The sequence below is a fragment of the Streptopelia decaocto genome, assembly GCF_964273445.1.
Source record: "Streptopelia decaocto genome assembly, chromosome: 7".
NCBI lineage: Eukaryota > Metazoa > Chordata > Aves > Columbiformes > Columbidae > Streptopelia > Streptopelia decaocto.
Window position 1 is genome coordinate 64082925 of NC_138661.1, and position 20894 is coordinate 64103818.

A 20894-nucleotide genomic window follows, 5' to 3' on the forward strand; every position below is an offset into this window, starting at 1 on the left:
CAACCTACTCTCCTTTTATTTTTTCAGAACCTTCAAATATTTGATGTCAAAATTGCAGCCAGGCAGGATATAAACTGTTTTGGCTAAAAATCTATAATAAGATACTTAGGCAAAAGAAAAAATAAAATAGAGGAAAAAAAGTGCTCTCAAGCTATGTCTAAGTTCACTTACAGAAGATGGTCTCTGTAATTTGTAACTGTACATACGATGTGATGAGAAACTGAGCAATAGCGTACAATGGTATATAACATATAACAAAATGTCTGAATGCCGAGACATTCACGGTTGTTGCATGCTGTTCTGCTAAAGCAAAGTATGCCTGCAAAATCTGTATTAGCTGATATAATTTGAAAATTTAAGTTTTATTCGTGCACCTATAGAAAGATGTTGCATATGGCGATGCAAGTTGGGAGAACAGCATTAAGTCACCTCTAGAAAGTTAGTGTGGAAGTTGATAATTTGGGGTCATTCTGCCTGCCCAAAAGTATCATAAATAGTGATTCCACGGCCTCCAAGAGCAGCCTTGGATTATCCTTTCTGTAGTTGTGAAAGTTTAACCTCAGGAACAAGCACGATCCTGAGTTGTACATTTTAAATGCTCTCCCAGCACCACAGCTGATTACTTATGCAACCTGTGAAACGAAATTCTCTCAGTATCTCTGATCCTGGGGAATAAAACTGAATAACCCCAGTGCAGCATCCGAGGTGGCAAAGAGAGAATGTAAAACATATGTTAACTGAGAAGTACAACACACTTTACATTCACTCCTTACAAAACACATAACAGCGTTCCTAAGCAGGAAAGAAATGCATGTTGAAGTCATATAGGAAGGTATAGAGGAGCCGCACATCACAACTGCAACAAAAACAGGGAACAGAGATGTTCAATGAATTCCTAACCAAAAGGGCTGCCTACAGATAGCTAGAAATTTACTTGTAAACCACATTGCAAAAAGCTTGGCTCGTATGTGATAGCGATGACTCATGGGAACTTAAATCAGATTTCCAAGAGGCTCTCACAGGAAAAAAATACAAGAGGACAGAGCAGACATACAACAGGGAGGAAGGCGCGATGCTGGTTAGTACAATACCTTCTGACCACGATGGCTTGAACTTGGTGAGAACCACAATGTCATCTTTAAAAGGAAAAGATACTTCAGTAAGAACCAGAAAGAAAATTCACTCTGAACATGAACCCGTTTAATAATTCTCCTTTATCCTTTACAGTATGGCCACTATATTCAAACAACAAACAAGCCCTGGAAACAAGAGACCGTGCCCTAGACCTTTTTCTCCAGGCACATCATTCAGCAACACAAAGACGCCACTTTCGCATATGAGCAGCAGGGAGGAATGTAATAGTTTCTGCTAGCCAAGAAAACACCTTTAAAATTCTTCAAGAAATTATAACTTCATATCTAAAGAGAGAGTAAAACAATAATATCCTGATAAATCCATTATATTTAAGGGAACGGCCTTGTTTTTCAACACTATACGCTCTACTGTATGTGAAGAGATCTAAAAACTCCTGCACACCAAGAAGAATGAATGAGGACATCTGCTAAGAATAAATAGCCCTTCAGTATAAAATGCACTTTTAGAAATTACAGTCACTCCTTCCAAATTTTTTGTACAAAATTAACCCCAGAACAACACTACGACTATCAGAACCCATTAAAATCGCTTCAGACATACAAAATTTAAATATCTATTCAAACCATTGGCCTTTCACGGACATGCACATACCCCAGCTGAAAGAAATGTCTTTTTCCCAAGGCTACCGTCGTCTCCAACAGCCTTACAGTTCTGCACACAATTATTTGTAACTCCTTAAACATGTGCCTTGGGATTTTGCACATTATTAGAAATAACTGAGTTTTGAATGGTCTATAATTTTGCAATATTAACGTATGCTGTCCCAGACTCCACCCCACCACAGGGCAACCTACTTATAAACCTTTGGTGTGCCAGCCCGAAGAATTACAGGCTGTTTCTGTTTCAATGTCAGACCCAAAGGATCAGATCAGCAGGACTCCAAAACAGTTCAGAACTCAAGACTGGAGAATGTAATCCAGACTAATTTCGCCCCTTAAAATATATGTGGTTTACCCCACAAAAAGAAGGTATTTTAATTAGTGCCATTTACCTAACAAACATGAAAAATGGCTTCTTGTGTATTGAAATGATAAGTCGTTCTACAATAGCTCAACTTTGTTCACAGTGTCTGAATCACTTTATTTTTCTACATTGAAAACAGACATTTTTGGGGAAAAAAAAAAGTAATTTAATTCCATGTCTTGACCTCCTGGTTAAAAGAAGTGGTTTAATATGATTAATATTTCGGGAATCAAGACATTGTCCTTCAAAGCCTTTTTATTCATTCCATGATGAAAGCCAAAACTGCTCAGTGGTCTGGACGCCAACATGCTCATGGGTTTTCAAAGACATTACTGTATCTGCAATTTACAGAACTGGCACACAAGCTATTCAAGTACAAATGAATGTCTTTAAAACTCAGATAAATGGATGTGAGACCAGATGCATGACCTACCCACCCTTTATTTGACAGAAAGCAGGAAATGCCCTTTGACAACAATGGCAATACTGGCTTTGTAAACTTAAAGTCACCTGCAAGAAAACAAGCAGCTTGAAAGAAATTCTGGTTATTTCGACAAGTGCTGTTTAAGTTCATCTATAAACACTTATGAAACAAAAGCAAATATATTCATGTTGCCATAAAAAAGTCACAATGCCATTGTAAATCAAAGCGTCCAATAGCCCTTCAAGTTGTGCCAGGGAAGGTTCAGATTGGACATTAGGAAAAATTTCTTCATGGAAAGGGTTGTGAAGCACTGGAACAGGCTGCCCAGGGAAGTGGTGGAGTCACCCCTGGAGGGGTTTAAAAGACGTGGAGATGACGTTCTTAGGGACACGGTTTAGTGCCAGAGTGAGGTTATGGTTGGACTTGATGATCTTAAGGGTTTCTTCCAACCAAAATGAACCTATGGTTCAATGATTTTGTGATAGCTGAGGTGAGGAAAGCATCACCGTTTAAAGATGCCACAGGACAGGCGATGTATCTCTCTGCACCAAAAATGAGCTGCACATTCTCTAGGAGAAGTACAACCTGCCACAGAGCATGTCCTGGTCACAACACCCATAGCTCAACTAGGGAAATAAAAGGTCCAGGACACGGGCCCAACCACTGACCTGCTCACTTAATTATTAGTGCACTCTGTCCAACCAGAGCAGAAACACGCTTTGGAGGACATCACAGGCGAGGTTCTGCTCTTCGAAACAGCATGAAGAAGTCAGCCCAGCTTGGGGAAGGAGGCAGCTTGGTGCTATGGACGTGGCTGGACTGTGCTACTTGCTCTCCAAGGCCAATGAAAAAATCCTTGGCTTTTTTAATTACTAGCAGAGGCCAAGCCAGGGATGCTCCAGCATCTTTAACTGTACCTAACCAGTGATGACCCTGAAACATGATGATCTATGTCACTTCAGCATCCTTAGTCTGCTGGCAGATGGGAAGAAAAAAGCTGGGTCAGTGCTGCAGCACTTCAGCTACCGCTGGGCATGGAGCAGCTGCTCCGGGGATGCTGCAGCCTGGCAGGGTCACAGCAGCTCTGCCTCAGAAAAACCAAGAGAAAGCATCTACATTTTCCTTTCTTTCAACTTCTATCAACCCCATTCATTTTCTCCAAGTAGAGCTCTTGGTACATGTCTACCAGTAAAAACATCAACGGATCAGATGCTTCTAAAGCCAAGTAGACTGTTTATGAATCAAAATTTTCATTTTGCTACTTAAACTAAAAAATCATCTGCATGTGCACACCTAAGACCTCTGACAGAGCTATTGTATTGCAAAGGCAAAGCCAGAGCCAGGATTCTCAGGCAGGTGCTGACAAGCCGTTCAATGGGCAGCGGCAGTAAGACAGTTTTCCTACTGCTACTGCTACTACTTTCAGCATTGGTTCCAAAATAACTGCTTCCATTTATTTCCACTATGTCCTTAGACACAGTAACAGCATCCCATTCAGTCAACAAAAGTAAGCAGGTAAAAAGAAACAGCTTTCAGACCTGCCAAACTCTCCTGCGTATGTCTGATGCCTTTGACATATCGGTTTACACACATATATATCCCTAGAGCAAGTTTTGGATGGTCGAGGTACAATAAATAAACAAAACTCTAAACAAATAAACAAAAACTCCATAACCAAACAAAAACAACCATCAGTAACATAAAACAAAAACCCACCCAACAATAATAAAAACATTGAAATATACATGGCAGTTGTTAAAAGGCAGCTACTTTGTACTATGAAGAAAATTCCTAATATTCATCCTTACCAAACAATGAAAGATTTTATTCCTGGATGTCATGAGGTTACCATCTTAATAGAGCCCTGCCATTATTCAGTAACCTGGCCTGCCTGACAGAAAAGATAATTCAATATAAAACATGGTTATTTATCACTAAATCAATGTGCTCTTTACAGCACCGTGTCCTTTGCTCCCAAAAGACCGCGGTGGGATTCCCGCTGCAGCGGGATCTACTCTGACCAACTTCCATCCTTGACAAGGATTCAGCACTGAGTCACTGACAAAAATGTGTAATGGACACAGATCTCTGCAGAACAAGGTCACTCATTCCAAGTGAGCTTCGTCATGACTAAAGTGCTTCCATATCTAAGAAAAATACAGCTTTAAATGACTTATTAACTAAATTTATGTGTATATTGACCATCTCCTCCCAGAGCTGGATGACCGAGTTGCCCAGGGGGACCGAGGACCCACCTGCACCGCTGAATCAAAGAGTCCATCTCAAAATTACACTTGAATTGGTGCTTTGTGCACACTCAGAGCTGCTCCTAAAAATTTAAAACTATTCTTTAACATGAAAACATAAAATTCTCCATAAATCCAAGAAAATTTATTCAGAATATTTTAAAAGAACTTTATGATTCCCTTAAAAAAGATTGCTCTCAAGTATGGTTTGCTTCACAGGCATATTAATTTTCAGCATGTGTTTTATTATTAAACAAGTGGTTCCAGAGAACAGATATTTGTCAACACGTAGAAAGTAAAAGGAAACAAACAACAGTATTTCATATAGGCAAAAATACACAGAAGAGAAATCTGCTCCTAACAATAAGAAAATCTCATTTAGCATTTGGAAAAGTCATGAAGTCCTCAGTTCTAATCTCTGGTATAGTAAACGGGTATTTTATATCAGAACTTGAGGTTTACCCTCAGCCGCCTTCCTTTTAAAGAGCTATAAAAACTCCTCTTTTAATTAAAAGCACTTGGCTAAAGAAAATAATAATAATAATAAAAAAAAAGAGCGGTGCAAATCTGTTTTTAGCAAGAAAAACACAAGCATAGTGTTGTAACACAGAACTTGAACCTGAATTTCAGTGCGGTCAAGGCAATAACCATAACCATATTGGACATACCAGCACAGACCAAAGCTAAAGCATCCTGTGAGCACTGAATTTAGCACTTGCAGCTTTCAGGCATCAGCATTTTGCAAGACACAAGTAAACTGATTAATAGGTTCAAATGCAATTAAAAAAAAGAAAGCCCAGACCAGTGATAGCTGGAGAAAGTGAGGTATTTGTTAATTGTCTAGCATTTCGATGCATGTAATTAAAGGGGATGGCAAACAAACCTCCTAAGAGCAGGGTGGTAAAATACCAGATTGCAGATGACCTGACAGCTCCTGAAGCAAATGGCTGTGCTTGTTTGTACTTAAACTATTCGGATGTGTGGGGCCAGATTTCATCAGCACCATCTGACTGCAGAGGCAGAAAAACAGCTCAGGCAGTTGCCTTGCACATATATGAATATAAAAGCACCAGGTGCTCTGAGATGTCCTTCAAAAAAGCTGAAGAAAAGGGAACCACAGTATTGCTTTTCATCACAGCCCAAGGGAATGATGAGCACCTCAAAAAGTGTTAAGTACAGGGCTGCTTTCCTGCTGTTCCCAAAGATACACTTAAAATCTTACAGCATCGCTCATTAATGCATTTCTCCCACTGAAATCACTGATGTAACCCTGAAGCAACACACTCTCTAACTTGTTTAAGCATTTGCAACACACAGGTTTTCAAAAGTAGTGGAGGGCCCAATGTATTATTCACTACATGCCCACCCTTGTATGGCAGGTCTTCTATAGAGAAGAGAAAAGCAGTACATGAACAGGGAACTAACAACAAGGAAATAGTGAAAAAATGCTGGGAAGGGGGTTGGCATAAACTAGGAACGCAAATAACTTGTACTTTCATTAAGAAAGACACGTGATGAATTTCCTGTCCTCTGGCAGTACTCCTCAGTTTCATGCTACCCAGACATTTAATTTCAGATGGCCAATTTCATCTGCTCTACCTAGTTCAATACTATTTTAGTTATGCTTCCAATGAAATGCATCATTGGGAATTTCACTGGTATATTCACCAAGTATTTAATTTTCTCATATTAACATAAAAATATACCAGTATAGAAAGACTTTTTACAAACAAATCCCATCAACTTTTTTTTTATTTCCTGACGTATGAGTTTGCAAAACTCAACATTTTCTGTCTGAATTACTTCAAAGACGATGGAATAACTCTGGAAGTCATATACTGACCTCAGAGAGAAACAGTTCCCATCAATCAAGAAAATGAGCAGGGTAACGGACCACGGCTCCCATCACTTAGGGTTTTTTAAGTAAACACCCATCGATTAACGGGACTGAAGGACACGCTGGCATCCCGCTTGCCAACAGCATCAAAACCACGTCTGCAAGTCATTCATTCACTAGCATGGTATACTTGTGGCACGCTATAAATTGTACAAACATAGGCTCTCCCATTTCCTACCTGATAGTTAAGAAAACCCCTTGGAATAACAAGCCACAGGGCCCTTTCTAATTTCGGGCTAGCACAGAAAATTAAAGGCCAGTTATCTCTATCACGAGCCCTACCCAGATGCCTTGCTGGCCTTCTGCTCTCTTGCCAAAGGCCTCAGATTTCACTTTTACCCTTGGGAGCCTGTGAAGGAAGACAAAGGATCACCTGGGATTTCCAGTTAGAAGACTGGAATTCACCCAAAGAGATTCTCACTTCCTAAAAAACAGCATTTGGAGCTTCACTACCTCGATGGGTCCTCATTGAGATCCAGTGGAGAATGGCTCCAATAGCACCAAAAGACCCAGACAAAGCAACATGTGAAATACTGAAGTGCTTTTATTGTGCTGTTTGTGTAAATAGGTGATCCACATGCACTGGAAAAAAAGTCTGATTTGAAACAGCAGCTTAGAATTAAGTCTTTTAACAAAAGTAACACCAAATGTTGGTCTATTCTTAATGGTAACAGACTACTATACTGCAAATGCAAAAAAACAGTAGTGAATCTCATAACCCTTTTTAATCCAGGGGTGTCAAACTCATTTTCATCGGGGGCCACATCAGCCTCACGGTTGCCTTCAAAACGCCAAATGTAATTTTAGGACTGAACTAATGTAGGAGTCATTACATTTACACAGTCCTAAAATTACACTCAGCTCTTTGAAGGCAACCGCAAGGCTGATGTGGCCCCCAGTGAAAAGGAGTTTGACACTCCTGCTTTAATCTATGGTATCTATTGAAAATTCCAGATTACAACGGTGTAAACAGGACCCAAGATAACTTCTCTCCTCGTTTCTTGGGCACCAGTTATAACTAAAGCTGAAACTCCACATTAGTGAAACTAAAGATGAAAACAGGGGCTAAAGAGAGAGACCGAAGGCAGGTCTGCGGTGTGTGAGGATACATGCCAGTTCTGCCTTGATGTGGTGTGGAAAGAGCAATCCGAATTCCTACGTGGATATATTCTGAATACACAGAAAGATTCAGAAGCCTTTACTGCGTTACTGAAATACGAGTATTGCAGATATGGAATTATTTTCTCAGCCGTTCTGGGGAACCACCCTCACACACAGATTTTCCTGTTGCATTCCTTTGCCCAGCCAGCGAGATGAGTTAAGAATACTATTATTTTACATTAAGACAGGTAGTTAGTGCTGACAACGCACATCAACACAATTGCACGAGGGTGTCCTGCCTTATTTTCCTCCTTTTTTATCAGCAGCAGCCAACCAGCCTGCTAACACCCCATTTCTTGGCACACACAGACCACAGCAATGAACACTGTGGGTTTAACCGCTTTCGGTTCTTCCAGGAGGCCCTTGAAAGAAACACACACATCTCCATAGTACAATGCAAGTAACCAAGTCCTGACCTAGAACCAGCTCCTCCCCCACACAATGTTTTATCTATAAATAATTCCTGACATATTATTCAGCTTTCTGCAGGAAGCCGACACCTCAAAACCCTTCCATAACTATGCTATAATTGCAAGAACTATCCCTATCAACAGGACACAAGGATGTTCCTTCCCTTTTGTGCATTTATACACATGCACAGGTGAAAAGCTGCTGCCAAATACAATGAAATTACTGCTAAACAATGAAGCACAACCTGGCAACGACACTCACCGCTCTTCAGTTCAGCCCCAGATAACAATAAAAAACTAGTGGAAAAGTTCACTGCATTATTACCTTGCCACTTAATATCTGAACCAGCAGCTCTAGCCACATTGTTACATTACCTATACTTTCTTAATTACATGTTTCTATTAGGTGACTGTACTCCCTGAGTATGTCCAACTCATTAGTTTACAGCTATTGAATATGAAGACAATGGTGTTTGGTTTTCTCATTTTGCTTGGGTTGTTTTTTGGGGGGTGAGGGGTTGGTTTGTTGTTCCCCACAAAACACCTGCCAACAGCTCTCAGCATAATTTTCAAAGCACATTTTTAGTAGTGCCCTTGTATCTTATCCCAGTTTTTCCTTGAATCATAGTACTTATTAATCATTTGTACATAGATGTCAAAAGTGCGCTTCCGTTTTAAGATACACTTATTTCTGGAGAAACTTTCCTAGAGTGCAAAAACTAGCATTTCAAAATAGGCTTTAGTTCCCCAAACGTGCTGCTAATGCACCTGCTAAATAAACTTGAAAAGCAAAGTAACTTTGAGTTTTGTTTGTAAACTAAGAATTACCTACAGGATGTGAAATCGTACTTAGGACATCATTTCACTGACCAGCAGCAAAGGCTGGAAACCTTCCAGCTGTAGTTATACTTTCAAAATGTTGAGTTTTGCTTACATCCAAAGCCAGATTTTTATTATTAAAATAAAAAAAGAAAATCAAACCCCTATGCACTGGACATCCACCTTTCCACTAGTGCTGCAGTGGGGTTTCAGGTGCTTCCTTCCTATTTATTTGGCATTCCCAGCACAAAACCTCTGCCCACAGCTGGAACGAAGCCCATCCCTCCAGTAACCACTGCAAGGGACAAACAGCCATGGAGCACTTTCTTTCCTTTTCTGAGCAAAAAGGTGAAGCTGCAGAGCTGCTTTTAAATAGGGGGTAAAGAGCATTCACCACTCAGTTCTTCACCAGAGGGAATTGAGCTGGATTGCCCAGCTCTCCCAAATTTGGCCTAAACTTCCCACATAATTGCTACTGAGTTAAGAAGGAATGTGAGAGATTTAATCCCTCCTGGGGAGCTGCTCTGCTTTGCCATTCACTGGGCTACAGAGTAGAGGGTATAAATGTGACTTTAACCTCACATGCAGGGTCCTCATCTAAAAGAAAAGTGTTATAAGTCTCAGTCACCACTCCAAAGCCAATTTTTTTAAAAATTATTTGTTAATTTATTTTTCTTTTTTAGCTGCAACAATCTCTGGATAAAATCCATACATAGCAGCTGTGGTGGAATGAGCTTAATTTTTATTTTCTCATTAAAAGCACCACAGCATGTATACAAAAAAATAGATATAAGGCGATATTATGCAAGTTGTTGGGATCAGTTCCCAAAAGCAGGCTGTCCTACTACAAATGGGATTTTTCTGTTAAAAAGGAGGTTCTACCTTCCCATAACCAACCTGTATTTACACTGTGCCCCCGCAGTGACGCATCGCAGCCAGTAAAGAAATTCCACTCAGGAACTACACAGGGGTTGGTCTAAGGGAGTATTTTCTCCCCTGCTTTTTATATTCTGAACTATGCGTAAATTTCTCCGAGTTTTTATTTTATTACCTAGGAACAATCCTTAAAAAAAGCTTTCATGTTAACAAACCCTCTGCTTTAGCCCTGTTGGGAACATGATATCCCATTCAAGGCTTCCACAAATAGATCAGAAATTACTACATACATTGCTCCAGTAATTAGAGACAGATGTAGTTTTGAACAGAGGCCTGTGTTTTATGTTGCTGGTATGACTCATAACGATTCTGATTAAATAAGTGAAGTATCATTCTATTAAACAACGGCAGTATTTGAATCTGAATGCTGAGGCTCTATGAGAAGCACGAGCACCATTTGCAAGTCATGCCCTCGGCTTTTCCCGATGTTTTGCTGCCTTTCTCAGAGGGAAGACGACAATCAACCTAGATCAACGTTTGAATTCAGATCAGCCTTAGAGCATTTTGAGTTCAAACCAGACTCCTGGAAGTTTTGAAAGAGGAACCGTGCACATAAAGGCAGAGTATTCCCAACCACGGCATGGAGCCAAGTACGAGTTTCCAGAAGATCCACAGTCTTGGGGACACATCCCACAACACGGCTACTGTAGCATGAACATTGCATGCCGAAAAAAAAAATGCTAAGATAGCACAGACATAAAGAAATATTCCTAATAACATATTGTTGTCTTCTTTCCTGGATATTTACATTCCAATTTTGCAAGTTCACTTTTCTTAGTTTTTAATATTTGAAGTAAATGCCACGCATCTTCCAAAAGAAAGCAAAATCACCCACATGAAAATGGAAGTTATTACGTCACATGGGTGTAATTCAACAGGAAGCCAGAAAGTTTCCTCCAAGGTAGAAGTTTTGGCACATGGTCTCCAAGCACAGACCCTGCAAACTGAGCTTTCTGCTGCTGGTGAGTAGTTTTCACCCACACGACCTGTTCTTCAGCATTCAAGTTCAATGAAATGCAGTAGTAAGCCAGAACTAAATGCACACGCACTATCCAAATATGAACACATATTTAAGGAAAATAAGTAGCAGATGTTTTTGCTTCTGCCTTGTTGCTATTGACTCACACAGACCCTGCTTGTGCACGTCAGACATCTATAGCCTGGAGCCTCCTTAAAAGCATAAAAGCAGATGTTCAGATCTACGAGAAGGCCCAGTGGCAAGGTATGCGTGCTGTTAACTTTTCTAAACCATAATTTAAGAAAGATTTTATGTTTGTTTGTTTGTTTTTTATCCTTGAGAGATTTTTGAACAATGAATCAACATTAAAAGTCGAAGCACTTCACCCCATATTCCAGTTTATTACTGTTTTAGAAAGTGTTTGATTAAAAAATTCATTGACCTGGTGCAAGATTTTGTATGGACAGTTATGTGCTACTGTATGGTAAATCCTACTGAATCATCCTCATCCACCAAAACCCCTCAAATCTCCTTATATTTGATGTGTATGAGTAGAAAAAAATCCACAACATGACCAGGGGAAAACTGAATGCTGCAGAATTAACTTTGCAACATCATTCCTTAAATGGTTACTGTGTATTTTGCAAATATTTTTTAGTCTCAAGCTATTTGAGAAGAACAACCCCCGGCTAGAAAAGCAGCTCAGCCCTGAGCCCTTTTCCCCGCTCCGAGGCAGCGGGACGGGGGATGACTCAGGCCTCCCCACGCCATTTGGGAAATACATTTTTGGTCAAGAGCCTGCACCACCCATCTGCTCGGGCTCCTGGCCAGCCTGCCAGCTCCACCGGGCCTTCCCAGGGAGGGGACTGTCCGTCTGTCTGACACTTGCTGGTTCACCGCAGCCGGACACTGTTCCTTGCCGGCACGGTAAACAACATCCTCTGGATCATTTCCACAGTCACTAGCTGCTGTCATACTTCTCTGAAACAAGACTCTTTGAAAAAAGATCATGATTTTACACTAGTGCTGGAGGTATTTGAAATGACGCTGTATGTTTTTTCTAAAAGAGACCACGTAGTCAGACTGTGAGGGAAAATACACAACCCAGGCAGCCAACCTAGAAACTCTTAGTGCTTCTTTTTTGCGTTACAATCTTCCTTTCTAGGACTGATGGCAAAGCGTGATTCCCATAAGGAAATTTCTCTAAGTCAGACTTTTTCTTTCTTTTTTTTTAATATATTTGAATCTTTCTGAAAATACCAACATACTATCTTACATCTAACTGTTGATTCCTGTTGCCAGGTGGCATACTGATAAATACGCACTCAGCATTTGCGTCATGTTATTTTATGAAATCATATCATTACCGCATTTATTACAAGTAATTACATTACATACTGACATGAAGTGGAAAATGTAACCTGGTTATTGCAAAAAAATAAGCAATGCCACAACACAAACCCTACTGGAGCATCTGGGATGGGGTGGGGATAGAGAGGGGCTGCCCCCACCTTCGAAATGAACCTGAACCTTCTTGGAACGACCATCTCAGGTTCTGGAGGACACCAGCTCATCTCAGCCTGAATCCGGCTGCTGCTTTGTGTAAAGCTAAAAGTTTGCTGTTAGGCAAAAGCAACGTTTGTATTGGAAGTGTGTTTAAAAATAGAAATTAAGGGCTATGTCTAGTTTTGGTTCTGAGCAGTGTGCTGATGCAGGAACCTTTTTTTTTTTTTCCCCCAAGGTTTATTTAGGGTTAATAAAACCCTAATAGAGTTAAAAAAAACCCTAATTAAACTACACTCAGGCAAACGTGGAGGATTAAAGACACACTCAGGAGGCATCAGGGACCACCTGGGATCAATCCCATCTCCCAGGTGCCTTCCTGATAAGCCCCGGGGCGGAACCGAACCTCCCAAAAAGCGGACCTCCCAAACCCCCTGCCCCCCCACCCCAGGCAGGAAGCTCCGGCCGTGCGCGGCCCCTCCGCACGGTGCACGGAAGCCAGAACAAAGCAACGATCCCCCCGCCGTCTCCTACCATCCGTAGACATCGCCATCTCGATAAGGGTCTCGTTGTCTTTCTTCCCCAAGCGATTCATGGTGGCCGCCCTTTTTCTCTCCCTCCTCGCCGGCGGCGGGGGAGCCTTCCCGGGAGCGGATGGGATAAGAAGGGGTGAGTCAGGGGCTGAGCTGCCGCCCCATACATGCGCACTGCCCGCAGAGGCGGAGCACGGAGAAGGGGGAACCGGAGAAGGGAGGGGGAACCGGGGCCGCCCTCGACCGGGCGCGGTGCCCGCCCGGGGCGGCCGACGGGCGGGTTCCCCGCCCGTCGGCCGCCCCGGGCGGGCACCGCGCCCGGTCGAGGGCGCTTTGTCTCTATTAAACCCCTCGGTTTTCCGCTACGTACAGAGAGACGCCGGAATGCGAACCGGGAAAGCATCCAAAATGTGAATATTAATTAAATTTCGAGCGTTGGCACGCTCCTTTAGTAGCGCTTTGGAAAAGCAACTCCCTTGGACAGTTGGATTTCTTTGTTCGGATATAGCAGAGTTTGCCTTTTTTTTTTTCTGTTTGCCTCTCTTGTATGTAGTGCTTGAGATAAGAGAGGAAAGAACATGGATTAAAGTAATACTCTTTGTGGGTCAGTGTCACAGAATCACAGAATGTCAGGGATGGGAAGGGACCTCAAAAGCTCATCCAGTCCAATCCCCCCATGGAGCAGGAACACCCAGATGAGGTTGCACAGGGAGGTGTCCAGGTGGGTTTGAATGTCTGCAGAGATGGAGACTCCACAACCTCCCTGGGCAGCCTGTTCCAGTGTCTGTTACCCTCACTGAGAAGTTTCTTCTCATGTTTAAGTGGAACATCCTGTGTTCCAGTTTGTACCCATTGCCCTTTGTCCTATCATTGGTTGTCACTGAGAAGAGCCTGGCTCCATCCTCCTGACACTCACCCTTTATATATCTGTAAACATTAATAAGGTCACTCCTCAGTCTCCTCTTTGCCGAGCTAAAGAGCCCCAGCTCCCTCAGCCTTTCCTCACACAGGAGATGCTCCACTCATGTTGTGGTTTAACTCTGGCTGGTCACTAAATCCTGCACGGCCCCTGGCTGACCCACCCCACGTGAGTTGGTGGGGAAGATTCTGAATAGTAAAACTAAGGAAACCAGTGTATTAATTATACTGTGTTTGTATTAAAACAAACAAAGAACAAGGAGGAAAAAACAAACAAAGAACAAGGAGGAAAAAAAAACAAACAAAGAACAAGGAGGAAAAAACAAACAAACATGAAATCAAACAAGCAAAACAAATGATGCAAAAGAATTGCTCCTCACCAACTGGCTGATGCCCAGCAATGGCAGCCCCTGCCAACCTCCAACCCCTACCAGTTTTATTTCTGAGCATGGTGTCTTATGGTATGGAATGTTCTTTTGGTCAGTTGGGGTCAGATGTGTCCCTTCCCATCTTCTTGTGCACACCCAGACAATTTGCTGCTGGGTGGTGTGAGGAGCACAAAAGGCCTGGATGCTGCATTAGCTCAAGCATCCCTGTGTTATCAGCACTGTTTTCTGTCACGTAGCCCCATACCAGCTACAATGAAGAAATTTAACTCTATCCCAGCTAAAATCAGTACAGTGGCTGATTACTGAGGATAAATTTGCTCTTTTGATCTTGCAGGGATGTTAAGAACAACAAGCAGTTGTCTCGCCTACAGGGCAAACGTAAGCTGCTGTCAGACAATAAAGGATCGTGCTGTTTGCTGTTCTCATTACAGAGTCAGAGCTAGCAAATGCATTGTTTTGGCTAGCAAGCCTGGGTTCTTTGTATGTAGTAGTCGGGAGAGAGACAGAAATAAGAATAGAGCCTGAGGAAAGAGAAATGAGGCCTGAAAAGGTGGCAGAAGAAACATAAGTCCTTCATTCCAGGGCTGGAAAAGAAACTCCATCTTGATTCCTCGGTCTGGTCTCGTCTCCCTCAGGGTCTCTGAAGCTGAGAGCGTCTCCCAGAACCAGAGCCTGGCAGTGCTAGGGAGGACAGGAGGCTCCAGCCATGGCTGCTGTTCCTCCTGGAGCTGGCGCCATTTTCGTGTCTCAAACAGCCTCCTCTCCTCATTGCTTCCTTCAATAATCTGAGGTAGTTTCCAACAGGCTGTTTGTTTAGTGCTTTTTTTTCACACGGCTTTTTCTTCATTAATATCATCTCAGGCCTTCTTTCAGATTAACTTTTTGTATATTCAGCTTTTACTCCCTCAGTAGCCATTTTGTGTACCAGACTGACAGGGAGTTTGTTATGTGGGCAGCTGTAACGCATCAGTGGTTTCATGACAGGATTTCTTAATCATAAGACTGATCAAGTGAGTCAGATAAGGTGCCGGGATTGTGTCCAGGTCTATGTACAGCATTAGGCCTTTAGTTGTATTGTGCCACATTACTGCTTTGAGAAGTATATTTTTAGTCAGGAGCAAGACCTAAAAATGTGTCTGGTTGCTTTCCAAAGTCTGAAATGTTGAGTTTAGCTTTTAATCTCACAATGCAGGGTGTCAGGAACAACGAGGATGGGCATCAGCACACCAAAAGTTGCCTTTAAACAGCTTGTAACTGCACACAACACACCAGGTCACAAGGTTCAGTTTAAAAACTGTGTTTTCTAGGCCTTTAATTTCCTCACAGTATTATATATCTCACACAGATGCTTTTATGCCCATAGGAGATGCAATTTAAGCCAGTATTCAACAGGAGCCAGGAACAGCAAGAATTGCAAGGGCCATTGCTGGGTTTTGCCTTCTAATTACACGTTCACCCTTCCCATCTCCACCCAGCACATGTGGTGGTGAAGCCAACCATCCCTGGAGCTGTGTAGGGTGCCCAAGATGATTTTGCAGATCTCTGTAATTGTACAGGCTCGTGGTTTGTTGAGGCACTGGATCTGTGTAAATTACACTGTGTCCTGTATTAGGGACGGGGCAGAAGTTTGCTCTCCCAGGAGGAGCTGTCTATGGAAGGCCTTGTGCCCATGGCAGGCACAGGGAGGTCCATGCAATGCCCAGCCTTGAGTTTTGTACATCCAGAGTTTAAGCAGCCATTTTCTGACTCGGTGGTTTCACAGTGTGCCTAAGCAATCCAGGACCATGCTTCCTTCTAAAGGCATAGACCTTTTTCCCTCCCAGCTTATATTTTCACTGCTGATTGAGCATAAGGTGATACAGTGAATCACATCAACCTGTTAAACTGACTGATCTTTTATTCCCCAGATTTTCAGTTCCATGACTCACTGCAACCAAGAGGTACCACCAAAACAAAGGAGGAAATGGGGAGCCACACAACGGCAGGACCATATTACTCCTGAAATATCAAGAACCAGGTACGTCATAGCATTTCTGCTTTTGGTGGTCTGGAGTTCAAACACTGTTTCCAATAAAAAAATAAAAATACATAGAAGGCTGTATGTGTAGGTGGCAAACATAACCAGAAATTACTATCAGTGGTCAGTTCAGCACCGATGCATAATCTTTAACTGTGTTTCTTAAAGGACAGCAGGTAGTTTGTAGCCCTTATAAAGTCTCGTTTTCCATTTTTCAAAAGCATGGATCTGATTTCTTAAAAAAAAATATATATTATTTAAACACAGAAAATTGGTTGGGTTGGAGGGCCAGGGTTCAAAGATATCTCTGTGCCCATCATTGTCTCAGGTAGGTACCCCAGGGCCTGTTCAAAACCACTCTCAAGTTACAACCTGAGATCCCAACTTTCTGTTAGAGGATTGTCTAAACCTTGTGTCACCAAAGCATCTCTGAAAATATGATCCTGAGTTCTAAATCATATGGAAAATGGAGATTTTGTGTCTATCAGTTAGATGCTTTGAAAAATTTCATTCTCTGTTATCTCTCCTCTGAGAAGGAATCTAGTGAATACAGCTTTTGCATTTACCACTTGGGCACCTACCTACAAGTTGTTCAGATGATGCTTTCAGGATTCCCTGTGCTGTGCATGTCATACATCCATATGGCACAATCATAGAAGGTGCAGCAACTTTCTGCTATTGAAGATAATGAGTATTGAGTACATTCCTCTTGTTTAAAAAAGTTGTGTATATATACATATATATGTAGAGTTTTAGTAAGTTTTCAAATCAGACTGTGAGCACAAGTTAGAAATAGACACAATAACAAAACCTGAATTTGAAACTGACACAGGGTATATTTCCTTCCCAGCCTCTTCAGCCTCCTTTTTCTCCTGTGATGGCTGAACAACCACACAGTTGGTCACTTTGGTATGAGATTTCGGCAGACAGGGGCTACATCCCAGAAACTAACGTTGCTGCCTCTCGCATCTTCACTAATGTGCTTTTTCCAACCAGTCAGAGGCCACTGAGGGTTTCTGGTTTGTCGAGGGTTTAGATTGCAGGGTGACAATAAAACCCTGGCAGATGTATTGTTAACCCCCTCTCCCCCCCCACTTCCCCCTTTTTGCCCCTCCCTCTCCCCCTTCCCACTCAGGCCAGGCGATCGGGAGGGAAAGAAGGACAGAGAGAAGAGAGTTGGAAAAATTAAAGATGTTTTACTAATGCTACTAATAAGAATAGAGAAAATAATACAAAATATACAAAACCAATCTTGAAAGTCTCAGCAACTGCAAAGCCGACACCCAAAGTCCTGGATTAGACTCTGCAGCCAACCGGAGCTGGATTCAGTCTCTCACTAGGCCTCAGTTCTCAGGGACGACCAGCAAGATCCTCTCCTAAGGTCGGCCATAAGCAGAAGGGAAGAAAAAGGGACGAGATCCTTGTGATCTCCCACTTTTATATGAAGTATTCACGTGAATGGAATGTTATACACAGTTGGTCAGTTTCTTAGTCACTTGTTTCTCATCGCCCCTCTCGCGAGATGTCCATCCATGCTTATCAATAAGTTTGCATTCCATTGCTAGGTTTACCAAAACATGTGTCTGGTTCTCCAGGAAAGTGTAGTTAATATGAAGGCTTTAGCTGACAGGCAAAATTCACTGAAAGAGAAACTTGTTTTTAACAAAACCAGGACATGGTTGAAAAGCTAACCACTTTCTTTCCCTGTCTCTGAATTAGCCCTTTAAAATATAAGCAATAGTGTCATTTAGAAAGAAATTAATCTTTTAGAGACCAGTAAGGCCAGATTCCAAACAGACTTAGAAAGGTAAAGTGGCATTCAGATGGAATTTAGGTACCCAAATCTGGCATGATGGTACCCAAAACTGCCATTCAGTTGTCACATAACCTTGGAACTTCCACATAGTTTCTGTATCCCAGGCAATAACTTAAGGTTTCAACACACACCTGTAGTGTGGGGGATCACAGGGCAATTCAGTCTGGGCTCCCTGAACTCCTGCATGTTACTCAGAGGCTGTTTGACATCTGACTCTTCCCCTCTCGCTATACGCAGTTCCTAGGGCTAAACCCAGCTGCTGGAACACCACTCCAGGGTCAGGCACTCAGAAATACAGCAACGCTTGCTGATTGGGCGGGCATTTGGGTTTATATATCGAGATGGCTGATTCTGGGTTGTGCTGCTGCACAGCCCTGAAGCTGCCAGGAAATAAAAAGCGAGTGCCATGAAGAGCTGCGGTGCAAGGCAGCAGAATGCAAACACTTCTCAAAGGAAGTAAGAAGTTTTACGTAGCATGCGTTCATTATTAGTCACTGCGTTTTTCTCATACTCCATCACTTTTCAGTTAGTCAGCTGTTTGCAGTAAGCGGTGCAGGAATAACACCCATGATGTCTAAACAAACAGATGACTTTACAAGCTATAATCTACCTCTTTCTTGGCTGGGCTTACTGCACGTTTGCAACAGTGGAACTAAAATCAACTATTGTGTTTGCACTCTCTCCAGGGCAAGGAAACTGTGTGGGTGCGGTCGCAGCTCAAACCAACCATGTCCCACGGTGCTGGCTGCTGGGGGAGGAAAACCTGCCATGTGGACACCGGTTCTGGGGGCTCCCCGTGAGCAACCGAGATTTTCAGAGAGCTCCTAGAGATCAAGGTAATTTCAACAGAAGTCTGTATCCTGTTTCAAGCGCAAGCAGACATTTTAGTTCTGTAATCTTGTGGTTACACTCCCGTAACTGGATTGCTCAGTTTACAGCTGCCATCAAAGCCTTCTTAAAAAATAATCCGAGGAAGCCACACAAAAAGACAGCAAGACAAAATTCCTTTGGTGTGTTTTGTGGAGTAGAGAGAATTCATCTCTTTCTTGCTGGTAAAGATATTCTTAAGGATACTTGAATATGTACAAAATCTATTCACTAATAATGTCTGAGGCATGATTTTTCACTTTCATCATGTCTCTGTGGGTAGAGTTACACTGATTTTGCTAAACTCCCCCTGAACAGCACGAGTGAAGATCAGTATTTAATTCTGACGGGTTATGTACTGATAGATATGCTCACATAAAGGCTTATTGAATGCGATTGGGTTGGGATAAAGCCACATCGCCAGTTCTGGCACTTAAATGACAATGTAAAAATAAGAAGTTGCGTCATCTGAGTAAATTCCTGTGTGCTTCTAATGAAATCATCTGTTTTCTCGCTTGCCCTTTTATAGAAAATTTAGTTTCTCAGGGTTTAGTGCCCTCTGGTGGTAATAGTATTTTTTTTTCTGTGAAACTAGATAGGCTGCCACCTCATGCTGCTTTTTTTTCACCTAGATCTGTTGATTATCCCAGGGTGAAAAATGGATAAATAAAATCAAATTATATTATTTTGTAAACATAGAGGATTGTGGAGTGGGTAAATGAGGCTGTTGTGTGAAAGCCAGAGCACTGAAATGATGCAGGGAGCTTCGTAGCTCTAGCAAAAATATTAAAATATTAAAAAATTCGGTTCAGTGTGCATTAATCAGCTTAGACAGTAAAGCAGAACTGAGTGATAAAGGTACCACAAAAGTACAGCAGAACAAAAAATGCAGTTACATGTGAGATACACACAAATAACAGTTTGTATCTTCACAAACAAATTTGTGATAACCACAGATTTTTGTATACACCTTTTAATTATTTGTGCCTCTCTCATATATGCATGTGTTCAACTGTCCCTGATTACATATTTTATTAAAAAGTGTATAAAAACTATATCAAGAGATTAGCAACCTTGTCAAAAATTCTAGAAAAATGTAAGCCCTTGAAGGTATTAAAGCACAAGTTATTCTGTGTGAGATATTCAAGCACAACTTATTTAGCTGGCAGGTTGGTGAGAATAATAGAAATAATAATACAAGTGATTGTCTCATCCTATGGGCAGTATTGAGTGACTGGCTTTTTCTCTGCTGTTTATAACATTCTCCGTGAAGAATGATAGTAGTTATAATGTGAACTTTAGGAAAATGTTTCAGATTTGCTGTTATAAATTATTGTTTATTGGGTAGATCTACCCTTAGTTTTCAAAGCTTCCATTCATTGCAGCGCACATATAGAGCATCCTTATAAACAACCTCAAGGAAGCATCTTTCCATGTTGGCTTCTCTGATATCAAACGCACAAGCTCCACCGTCTCTTTTCAGCCCTTAGAATCACAGAATCATTTCGGTTGGAAGAGACCCTCAGGATCATCAAGTCCAACCATAACCCAACTCTAGCGCTAAACCATGTCCCTGAGAACCTCATCTAAACACCTTTTAAACCACTCCAGGGATGGTGACTCCACCACTGCCCTGGGCAGCCTGTTCCAATGCCCCACAACCTGTTCTGTGAAGAAATTTTTGCTAATATCCAATCAAAACCTCCCCTGGCATAACTTGAGGCCATTTGCTCTTGTTCTATTACTTGCTACTTGAGAGAAGAGACCAACACCCTCCATGCTCCAACCTCCTTTCAGGTAGTTGCAGACAGCAATAAGCCCTGAGCAGGCTCTGCAGGCTTGCTCCAATGCCTTGGCTGAGGGTTTCCATCCTTCACAAGCT

The 20894-nt window shown here is 42.0% G+C and overlaps 1 protein-coding gene across 1 annotated transcript in view; it reads right to left on the reverse strand.

Moving 5' to 3' along the window:
- Positions 1-13174, reverse strand: part of ANO5 (anoctamin 5) — a gene marked incomplete at its 5' end in the record, with an annotated part of 56052 nt that extends 42878 nt beyond the window's left edge. Inside the window, 3 exon segments of the mRNA XM_082058811.1 lie at positions 1092-1136; positions 13007-13076; positions 13079-13174. Of these exon segments, the coding sequence (XP_081914937.1) occupies positions 1092-1136; positions 13007-13076; positions 13079-13174 (211 nt within the window).
- Positions 13175-20894: the final 7720 nt, after the last annotated feature.